The following is a 12,023-nucleotide window of genomic DNA, read 5'->3' on the forward strand; positions in this document are numbered from 1 at the left end:
TGACAGAAATTATTTGACAGCATCATTGGTAGTCTTTTTTTTTTTAACATGCTACTATATTTGGCTATTATATAGGCACTAACTTTTTGCAGTGTTAAGTACTGATTTTTCAGATCAAAGTTGTTTCATCATTACTGTATGTGTATGTACCCTTCATGCATATGGTCGCTGGATTAAAGTGTACTGGTGCTTGCCCTTAGTGCTGTATTCAACAGCAGTCTGAGAACATGCCAAGCATGATTTCACTAGTAACATACTAGTCTTACTTTCATGTGGCCTCCAGGGACCACAGACCATGTGATTTCAAAGAAGACACAACGAAGGGATTTAAACAGAAAAAAAGAGATACTTTATTTTAAATGTACAAAAGCTATATACACACTCATACAAACTCATACACACTGAGCATAGTAAAAGTGAATGGTAGCATACACACAAACATTTGAAAGGGTACTTAGAAATTCAGCAAACATAATAAAACTGAGGAATTTGGAGGGCTAGTTCACCAATCCTGTCAGAAGCAGGATTTCATTATCAAAGTCAGAGTCCCTTCCTGGACTCTCTGCAGTTCATCCAGAACCCAGGGGAGGTATGGGGTGCAGTGAAGGGAGGCGGTATGAATGTGTTAATTAGGGTTGGCTCTCTACTGAGAACGCACAGAGGTACTTGTATATTCTTTTAGAGAATGCTCTTCATCAGACACAGGGGTTCATGTGCCCTGATAGACATATCCTTGTCCTTTCCAATTATTTACCCTTGTGAGATGGGACCATGGAGAGTTAATGCCTCTGATCCAGAGGGCAAAGAAGGAAATCTGTTCAGTGTTCATCAGTGCCATCCCCAGGAGCTCAGACCATGATCAAAAAGCACTTAATAACTGTGGACTATAATTTTGTACAACCACGTGTTTAAACTAGAGCTGTCAAAGGCTTCATTTTGTAAAAAGCAATTAGTGACAAATTTCTGATTGAATGGTATTACTGTATATTTACTTTCATAAAATAAAAACAAAACAAACAAAACAAAAAATATATATACCACCACTATGTTTAATGTGAGTAAAATTTGTTCAGAATTTAGCTCACATTTTGCTGGAAAATTTACTCAGAATTTTGCTCACAAATAAACCTTTACGCCAAAATCAAGGCGTAATTAAAGCGCTTTGAGACAATTTTGATTGTGGAAGGCGCTATATAAATAAAACTGAATTGAATTGAATTAACTGAAACTCAGCAATACACAAGTTGTGCACGAGACAGGCTGCTACAATAACACTTCTTTGCTTAGTTCTTATGCTGCAAGATAGTTGAATTAACCACCATTCACCTTTAAACTGAAATATCAGTTAATGTTTACTGTTGCTTTCATAATAGGCATGTATCAATTTCTACATGTGTGGTTTGTTGTTGGGCTCAGACCACGTTCATCAGCCTAAACAGCACTGATGCTTTAAGCACCATCACGTTTGGCAGTGAAATGAAAAGCTTAAGACACTGTAGATCTGAAATAATTTGTGTAGAAACATACATTTACATACATACATTAGTTTTACACAATTATTATATACTTTTTTTTTTATAGTGTCTGTTCCAGGTTAGCACTATAATTGGCTTCATCTGTCTCACATTCTGAGCTGTGCACATAGAAGGTACAGCAAACCATAGCTTAACCTTGTGAGAATATGTTTTGTGGAAATAAAAAAAATTGTCATTTAAAAAATATATATATTTAAAATTTGTTTATTACTCCTTTTGAATTATGGTAGTATTTATGTTACTGTACTTTTGACAGCCCTAGTCCAAACGCCAATAGTCTATAGCATAACTTAAAGCAAGTACCATACAGTATAATCTATACACATAAAGGTCTTCATGAGAAAATATTATCTGATATCTACACATCATGTCCATTTCTTGGTAACTCTGTTCTCATGTCATACTCAGACGTTCAACCTTGATGTCCTCAGCAAGGCACTATGTGAACTGCTCTCAGTGCACCACTTTCTAAAGGGCTTTTACACCAGCAAATACTTAATGGCAGTTGTCTGTAGATGCATTTATATACCCTGGGCTATCATATATTCGTAGCTAAAAAGTATGGCTTTTTAACAAATGATGATAGAAAATGGTCCTTAACCCTAGCTATACTTACTATTCAGTTTTAATGTAACATAATCTGAAGCAAATATTACAAGAAAAGCATATCACTATGGACAATGAAGAAAAATGTGTAAAATAACCAGTTTTGCATTGTTCAATCAGTGCTTTCTTGCGTAGTCCATATATTAGTCCATATATTCCTGATGTAGAAATGGTAAGAATGGGTGGATGAGGTGTTTGATTTCTCTCAGCTCATCATGTTGAGGAACTTGCTTTCTTCAGCTAAAGCTGTGAGCATGGAGTTCATGTCACCGATGGCCATGTTGCCAATCCCCGCTGGCACAGATGCGAGGGTGACAGAATTACGAGGGGTGGTCAGACGTGAGGAACTCTGGGAGAGGCTCTGCAGAAGGCCAGGACTCAGGGTACCTGACATCAAGCTGGAGTGGTCTCCATCATCTAGCATGGTATCAAAGTCAATCTGGGCATGCTCTGTGCCACCAGATCCACCAGTGGAAGAATCCACTGTACTGCTGGAGACTTGGTTGACTCCTGGTGAGGCCATGTTGGCTGCTGCAGTGTTGCTGTTGATGGGAGCTTGGCTGGCACGGGGTGACATGGGGGTATCAAAGCTCACAGAAGTTGGCTCAAACATACGAATCTGACCTGTGTAGAACACAGCAGAATTCAGGTTTTCAGAGTTGCTGTTGTGGGCTGCTGACCCACTGGGCCTCTTTGGGCTTGCCTCTGATGTGTCATTACCGTGACTGTGGTTCAAATCAGTTGACTTAGGTATTCGGCTTGGCTGCATCATGCTAGAACCTGTATGTTGTCTGGCAATAGACTTGGGCTCTGTGGGAGGCCGGGGTTGTAACATTCCTCTGCTTCCATTATGGATGTTATGCTGCTGCTGTTGGGAGAGAACACTGTAATTTTGCTGCTGGTCCTCTTGGTTCACATGAGAATACCCATCAGTCTGTGTCCTTGCTCTGTAACTTTGCAGTTCTGGATCTGCCATACTGTTGCGGGTAGGTCTCACGCTAGTGCTCCCAGCTATAGAATTTGGGATTGCCTCTTGGCCATAACCCTGCTGAGGACTCATTTGCTCACTAAAGTTTACATTGCTGCATTGCCTCTGTTGCTGATTCTGCTGGTGGATAATGTTTATCAGCCTCTGGCTGTTGTGGTTTGCATATCCCTGCATAGACATATTCTGACTCATAGGCGCTACCTGCTGGTTGCTGCCCAGGCCCTGACCTTGTGCCTGGAAGGATCCAAAATTGTGCCTCTGCTGAACAACAGCTAAGTTCCCCCTGAAAGGATGCTGTTGCCTGGAGAGCTTGGTTGTGGTGTCCACAGTTCCCGAGCTCACCTCATTCCACTGCACCGGCATGTTATTCTTGTTCATGTTGTCTGATGGTGCTGAGAAGGGCAGATCCTGACCAGACTGAGTCATGGTGGCATCCACCATGGCCATCCTCCTCTGTGCATAAAATGATGCTGGTGGGGCCATGCCTGTCTGATAACCCTGAGTCTGACTGTTGGAATGATAGTCCACTTGCCCCGAGTTGTGACCTGAGGGGCCAGAATTCTGGGACCTGAGGTACTGCACCACATCATCAGGAAGGACCATATCATCCTCCCCACTCTGCTCTCCCCCAATCATCCCATCCACTGCCATGTTCTCCATGGCTACGTTCTCAGAAATGCTAGGTGGTCTGGGGGCAAATGGGTAGCGTTGTAGGCTACCATCAGAGCGAGTGTAGCCCTGCATAGCTAGTGCGTGGTGGCGTTCTGCAGCTGATGTACCATTCAGGGGATTCATGCTATTCATGCTGTTATAGCGCTGGACCCTTGGAAAGGGAAGGTGGTCAAGTGTGGGACGACGCACTGGGTCACTGGCACGGCGTGGAAGGTTTGAGGGTACCTCATGGGGCATCATGCTTTGAGTGCCATATCCAATGTCACTGCAGCGCCGAGGTGCTGTTCCAGAGGGTGGCTGATGGAATGGATGAGATGAGCCTTCCTGGGAATCACTGTATAATGCCATGCGGGTCCTCAGGCTCATTCGATCCATATTGGGGAGAGGAGTAGGTGGAGCTCCACCAATGGCAGCAGCATACTTTGCCTTGAGCCGATAATGCTGAGCAGGTGTCAGACTAAGGAGGCTTGGGAGACCTCCTCCTCCACCTCCTCCACTGACACCGCCAACTCCGCACTGGCTGGCCTCACTGGAGCGACGAGACAGATCAGTGGAGATTGGGTCATAGGAGTCAGCCGAACTGATATTGTTATGGCGGTTAGCACCAAACTGGGATGCCTCACTGGAGCGACGACTGGAATAGCAGGGTGAAATACCCGAAGAGCGCCGACTTAAGGTGTAAGCTGAGCTGATGGTGCTCGTGGTGCTGTCACGCCGTTCATTCAGCTGGTTCAGCAACGTTACTTCACATGAAGACAGGTCACTCATGCGTTGGCTGGGGTGCAGACCACTTAAGTTACTCATCATGTTGGAGCTCTCCAGCAGGGAACCTGACAGATACAAGGAACATTATTATATTATGACAAACTAATGACAAGTTTACAATTATTTACTCTTAATGGGGGGAAAGATTACTGTGTATGGCTGTTGTGTACACTGGACATGCACTTTACCTTTAAAATGACAGCCCACATCTCCTCAACCTTTCACACTTACCGACTGCAGGTATGGGAGGGAGCTTCATGCTGTTGCGTTGGCCCTGCGGTGGCTGTGGTGCAGAGTTGACCCAGGGGCAGGAGTCCCTCACTGTCTTCAGCCTTTCTTTCTTGATGTTCTCCAGCTTGATGGTGACCCCACCACTGTGACTCATGGCTTTCCTTAACTGAAGCCCCACCCCACCCTGCTGTCCCCCAGCGGGAACAGTGGAGTCAACCATGGGGCACTCATCCTGAGCACTGAGGTCCCCGAAGCTGCCCCCGCTGTACATGGCCATCTCTACCCCACTGTCGTTGTTGTTGGCGCTGCTGAGAGGTGATGGCTCACTGCTACATGACGAGTGGCCGCCAGGGCTGGACTGATATGTCTGGAGGACAGTTGGGAAGAATTTGATGTAAGTGTAATGAATCAAACATTAGAAGCTTGATTGCTTCATCATTCAATTATCCACTAGTAAACAAATGTCCTCCCGATCCTGGGTAAGACTGATTTGCTATCTGCATATATGATGTGAAGAAACACAATGAAATTTAAAAATAGAACTGAATAAAATAGAATAATAAAAGCTACAGTCTCATGCCAAGTTCAGAGATATCTATTATGTATTCTTCAATATTAAATAATTACCACAGTTAAAAATTCTGATTGTAATGGTGTTTTGTAATAACTAATGTAGGACTATAGTTCCATAATCTCATCAATTATAGATGGGCTTGATTTATGTACAGCAAGAAAACAAGTGGATAATAGATGAGTTCTATGAGCAACAATCCAGTGGCAACAGTAATTCAAACTGGCCCAAAATGAACTAAAGTCTTGATCACAGCTTGATGCTGGCACTATTTGTTCAGCACACATACTAAAACAGTCCCAGCCTTTGAATATTAATGTGACAATGACTTTTATCATCAGTCGGCAGCAGAAGCTACTGCCAGCGATCTTGTGGACAGGAAAATCCAGTCTAATGGCAGTGCGTGCCTCCCCACAAGAGGATGTGCGTCCTATATACGAAGGAGCTCTTATAAATGTGTGAAAATGGATTATCATGAAAAAAAGCCATTTTACATCATGCAAGAATGCCACAATGTGGAATGAAACATGACAGCACATTCGCTTATCTCCCATGCTGAGTTGTAAGAAGACAGAGAGACAGTCTGAGTGCTCACCTCAGTGAAGTCTGTCCATTAGGAAGATTATAAGGGAAAGAGAGAAGCAAGTTCAAGCAACAACCAGAGAGGTGAGTTAGGAAGGATGCAGGCAGTGCTGGCAGTAAACATTTAACCTCAGAGCAATGTTAGTAAAGTGGAAAGAAGTGAGAAGTCTATGCCTCTTTTTGTTGGTTCCCGAACATACAAAGCCATGCAGTTATATGATCATACTATTTTAACAGGTGATAATATTTGTAGTTCCTAAAGTAGTAGATTTCCTTCACTGTGCAGTCAATAAAAGAAAGATTACATTCAGTAACAGTTTTCTGTACACAAATTTTCCATGAACTATACAAGTTAATTTATGTGATCAGAACACACCATAGAGGTCTCTGTCTTGATAGATTTGATTTGTAGACAGTCTTCCACTCCTCTAGAGGTGCTGTTGGCCTCAATCTTGCCGTCCACGCCTCGTGCACCATGCTTGGAATTGGCCTCATTCTCCCCGTTGCCTTTGGGTGGCTGCTGTCTTGGAGGAGCATCGCTCCGTTGTTTCTTGGTGACATGGGCTTCTGGTCCATGGACTGTCTTTACATGCTTCCTGAGAGAGCTAGGGTCTGTGTAGCGCTTGGTACACCCCGGGATCTTACACACATATGGTTTCTGCCAAGAGAGATTTAACACAAATCTTATTGCGGAAGGAAAGAATTGTGACTCAATTTCAGATGTGGATGGAAAATATTAGTACGCAAGACAAAAGCTCATCACTGAAAAGCCACAATGTATGAAGATTTGATTTTTCAAAAGGCATCTTGTCCTGTGTGAGGCATACATAAATTGTTATTTAAACTTGTTTAAATTGTTATTTAAATAATACAGTAATGATAGCAAAGGCATAATTTTCGCTGGGGATTGCTGGGTGCAGGGGGGGCTTTTTGGTGAAATGGTAAATGGACTGCATTTGACTGCTTTTCTACTCTAAGGATATGGAGCTTTTAACTAACAGACACATTCACACACTGATTGGCACATCGGGGGCAATCTGGTGTTCAGTATCGGACCAGAGGAGCCGGGGATCAAACTACCGATCTTCTGATTAGTGGATGACCAGCTCTACCTCCTGATGGTTTTCACCTCTCAGGTGACATACAGGCTGCCCCACCTTACTGGTAAAGGTTGTTGGGGCTGCTTGCAGCCTGAGTCATATACCTGTGGGTACTACTCAGGGCAAAATTAAAATATGGCCCTGCAAACTATGTTTTTAGATTTCTATTTCATTTACAGTCAATATTCTCTTGAAAAGACACTAGAATTAAGCATCAGTCAAACACCTGACAGTAGAGCACAAGAGCCTTTGTACTAAAGATTTGTGTCACAATATTTCACATATACATTATGTCTAATATGAAAAACCACTAAGTAAGTTAATTGTATGGTGGTGTGTGTGTCTGTGTGAACATACCTCGTTGGAGTGCGTGCGGTTCTGGTGCTTGGCCCGGTCTGAGGCGTTGGAGAAGGCCTTGTTGCAGCCTTCATGTTCACACACATACGGCTTCTCTCCGGTGTGGGACCTCAGGTGGGTCTTGAGGTTTTCCAGGCGAGAGTAAGCTTTGGAGCATCCCTCAAACTGCAGACAGACAGACAGACAGACAGCCGGACAGATAGACAGTGAGACTGACTGGCTGAGTGCTGTAATTTTGTCTGCAGCTGGTTAGAGAAAAGAGCTGGGCAACAACAACAACAAAAAAAGCTCTGTGTGTTTCAGTTTTCAAATGTAATCTACTCCTGGACTCTTGCCCACCTACTGTGGCGTGCCACACAAAAGCAAAGCTCTGCTACACTTTTGTAAAAAAGGGCTATTATGTTAAATATCTAAACTAAGTGTGAGGTGTGGCAGAGCTCTTTGTCTGCTGCGCTTTACTGAGACAAAGAAAAGTCTGTGTTTTGCCTTTGTATTCACTTGTACTGTACAAGCTATAATTTGGTATTCCTTCAGAGCAGTCATTGTGAATGTAATTGGCTTTGAAATTAAAAGAGAATCAAATTAAATTAGCTCAGAAACGAGATACGAAAGATTCACACTTAAAATATGAGACTAAAGGGGAGATAGGGTGTTATGAGAAGATGCATGTGGGATTTGTGCAGAGAATATACAGCATGGTCTTAATAAGGACCCTTGGCCCCCTGCTTGTCTGCAGATTTTAATTACACGCCCACGCTGTCAATCAGCTTTCTTAACTCTCTCCTTTACAAGTCATCTGTTTTAATGCATTCACAAGAGCCTGTGAGCGTGCTTTGAAGCCAAGCAAACAGGCCCTCAATTTGATCTTCACACAGCAAATGGAGGCTTCAGTAAAACTCCCATTATTTATTGACAAGGAAATATCACTGGTTCTAAGCACAAAGAAAATCACATGAATTTTTTTTTTTAAATAATTTTTTTTTTTCCTGAGGCAAAGTGAAGGGCTGTAGGATACAGACTGTAACGCTGCTGATGTTGCTGTTGTCACATCCAAGTTCCATTTCCAGTTAACCAGCTAACAAGTCAGTTAAAGAACCAGTAACCTGAATTATGTAACTGTGGTATCATTGGGATATATCAGCAAGGGCTCTGAGACTTTAGAACAAAAAAAAAAAAAAAAAAAAAAAAATCTGTGTTTCAACTGTCAAACAAAAGTCACGGCTGGTTGTATCATGGTAAATGTAAAATTAACTGATTTTGACTGTAAGTCAGAATATATTGACTATTCCTTTTGAATCTGTCTCTTGCAGATCCGCAAACTTAAAGTGTTATAATAAATTGCCGGAGTACCCCTTTAAATATATCATCATTGGCCATCACACAATCACAGTGATTTGAGATTCTTACTGTGCATTTATGCGGCTTCTCCCCTGTGTGTCGCCTCATGTGGACCACCAGCATATACTGAGCCTTGAAGGGTTTCTGCTCGCGCGAACACTCTTCCCAGCGACATACAAACTCCTTCTTCTCACCGTGGATGTGGTCGTTGTTGATGTGCTGAGGAGAAAGCAGATCCAACTCAATTCAAGTCAGTTCTCACAAAGTATCATAACATGTATCTGTGACACAGGGGTGTAGATACTAAAACTGTGGCTAGACAACAAGTGTGTGTGTGTGTGTGTGTGTGTGTGTGTGTGTGTGTGTGTGTGTGTGTGTGTGTGTGTGTGTGTGTGTGTGTGTGTGTGTGTGCGAGTTACTAAAAATGACTCAGCAAATTCTTGTCTTTTTCCCACCAGAAGATTCTCCCCTCTTTCATATATCTATGCATGTGCGCGCACACACACACACACACACACACACACACACACACGGGTTGTGAGTGACGGTGCCATCCATTATGGCTGACAGTTATTATGCATCTGTCAACAGCAGACAATCACTTTAAAAGCACTGTCTGTTTTTTCAGGCTGTGTGTGTCTGTGTGCGTTCGTTTCTCAAGGAAGGGGAAGTTCCTCAGATCCCAGGAAAAGTGATCAGGAAGAGCATTTTGCGACCACCTTGTATTTATCTTCCATTCTTCTTACTTTTAACAGATCAGGAAGTCAGTCAGGGACACGAAAGTTTCCTGCGCGATGCTTAAACTTACATTTAAATTTTGAATTAGCTGGTCTCGTATTTTCAGGCAAATTAAACCTCAAACCTAAATGTGAAATCTCAGAGAACTCTACTGCAAAATTAGACATTTTAGTGTAATTCCAGAATGTATTCCACCTTGTAGGAATTCATCATGTTTGAAATATTCCTTGTCTTGTTAAAATGATTAATTTGGAGGAGGCAGTCAGTTACTCCTAGCATACTTTGTAGACATGTAAGAGAATGACATATTACCCAAAGTACCTTCACAGTTATCTTAATTATCCCCTCAGATACAACAGGCTTTATCAAACTTAATCAAATGACTTATACTGCAGACAAACACACACTTACTGTCAACTCACACACACACACACACACAATGTTTCCGAACAGACGTACACTTCAAAACTCTCATCCCGTGTGCACCACATGCAAATATCCACACACCCAGAGGAACCACTTCATTTCCTGAGGACATCCATGCCCACAGTGCTCCACTTATGTGGCCACTTCTTCACCAGTGAAAAAGCTCAGCGGTTGACGATTCTGCTGAGATCTATTTTGGGTGAAGGAGGAGGAATGGAAACAAGTGTGTGGCCCATGCACAGGCCTCTATTTTCAGGTTACACACTACTGTGAGTCCGTAATTTGGGGGCTCTTGAAACAGGATTACTCTGGTTAAGCAGAAGCCAAAAAAACCCACAGGTGTGCTGATATTGTGAGAACTTTGTGTGAAAGCCTTGATATGTTTAGGGAGATGCTGTCAGGACTTTTGGTAGAAAGAATGACCATTATAGCCCTGGATTTTCTGTTTTTTGGAAAGTTGATGGAAAGCACATTTAAGAATGTGCTGGCCTCACATTGTCCGTCCACATCCAAGATCAAACCACCGATCCACTGCTAGTTGACTCACTAATCCTGGCAAGCTTTCACAGAGTTTGTGGCTAGGGAGCTGGATTTGGAGCAAAAGTCCTTAAAGGTAACTCTGGTCCTGACTTGTTGCAGTCCATAGCAACCTGTCCACCACCTCCCATCAGTCTCTGCGTCTGTGGATTTGACACATGCCCCTCCTGCCACTGCTCTGAGATGACTGACATTGAGTCAGAAAGTGGAAAGCAAGAGGAGAAACTAGCCTGGAACAGGGGGGAGCATGAGGTTCCATAACTCCAGAGCTGCTGGCATGACGATGGATTTATGGCCGGCCCCTCTGGGCTTCAGGGGTTGAGGGTGTTGCTGGGAGTGAGAGGTTAGGGGTTAGGGGTCATGGAGCTGAGGGGTTGGTGGGGCACAGCTGCAGGGCTTAGGCCTGAATTTGGCGAGAGTCGGCAGGCTCATTAATGTTGCGTGTGTCAACCCAACAGGAAAGGATCAGTTACTGGACTGCTTTCTGACTGGACTCAATCAGCATGGATCTAATGAGTAGCAGAGGAATTGCTTGAGCGTTTCACAACAAAAAAGCAAAAGTTGTGTTGGTGTAGTTTGGAATTTACTTTCACTAAAGCAAAGGAATCTAATAATGCTGATGATATGAATAGCAACCAGAGGAACAAGATGAAACATGTCTGCTAAAGACTTGACATTGGACTGCATGTTTTCAGTGGAACAGGGTTGCAAACTAATTGTTATTTTCATTACTGATTAATCTGTTCTCTAATCTATTTTCTTGATTAACTGATTAATCGTTTTTTTAAGTAATTGTGTAATTTCCCACAGCCTGAGATGAGACATCTTCAAATCCCTTGTTTTGTCCAACCAACAGTACAATGTGTGACCAAGAAAAGCATCAAATCTTGACATTTGAGAAACTGAAACCAGTGAATGTTTGGTATTTTTGCCTAAATAGTTACAAATCAATTAATCAGCTATTTGTTGCAGCTGTAATGTGGAATTTCCAGTTCTGTTAGAGGGCTGTAATAAAAAATGTCTGTCATTCACTAAGTCTCTACAATAGCCAAAAGGACACCAAGCCTGATACTCACATGGACAAGTTGGTCCTGGGTGTCATACTCCTTGGTACAGCCCTCCCAGTGGCAGTTGGTCTCATAGATGGCCTCAGGCTCCTGCTTGCATTCATCTTTATCCAGATCCTCGCTCAAGTCCAAGATCCCTCCACCATGGTCCTGAAGAAAGAGACAAATAGTACAGATGTGTGCATCCAGCAGTGTTTATAAATGACTTGGATAAAATAAAAAACATGCTAACACTGACTGCACATTTTACCTGGTCAATATGTTAGGAGATGCATTCTGCATGGACTATTTTGCATCTGCCTTATCTTATCTCTTTCTTAATCCTAAGGAGTTGTGGTGTGATGTCAATGTGACAACACCTCTTGTCATTAACTTAAGCTGCATTTTTATTCATTATCTGTAATCAATTAGGGCCAAATTAGCAACTGCACTTAAAGACAGGACTACTTTCCCACTGTAAGAAGCTGAAGCTGCGTAGGAGCTAAGCTGCAAAACAAAAATCTATGCAGT

General features: G+C 42.8%; 1 protein-coding gene across 1 annotated transcript in view; it reads right to left on the minus strand.

Moving 5' to 3' along the window:
• Window positions 1–340: 340 nt before the first annotated feature.
• Window positions 341–12,023, minus strand: part of gli2a (GLI family zinc finger 2a) — a 77,259-nt gene continuing 65,576 nt past the window's right edge. Inside the window, exons 9-14 of the mRNA XM_041057663.1 lie at window positions 11,523–11,663; window positions 8,815–8,964; window positions 7,408–7,572; window positions 6,327–6,608; window positions 4,798–5,164; window positions 341–4,631 (exon numbers count right to left, since the gene is read on the minus strand). Coding sequence (XP_040913597.1) covers window positions 2,347–4,631; window positions 4,798–5,164; window positions 6,327–6,608; window positions 7,408–7,572; window positions 8,815–8,964; window positions 11,523–11,663 — 3,390 coding nt within the window. The 3' untranslated portion in view covers window positions 341–2,346. The remainder of the gene's footprint in view (window positions 4,632–4,797; window positions 5,165–6,326; window positions 6,609–7,407; window positions 7,573–8,814; window positions 8,965–11,522; window positions 11,664–12,023) is intronic.

This window comes from Toxotes jaculatrix, chromosome 15, assembly GCF_017976425.1.
Source record: "Toxotes jaculatrix isolate fToxJac2 chromosome 15, fToxJac2.pri, whole genome shotgun sequence".
NCBI lineage: Eukaryota > Metazoa > Chordata > Actinopteri > Toxotidae > Toxotes > Toxotes jaculatrix.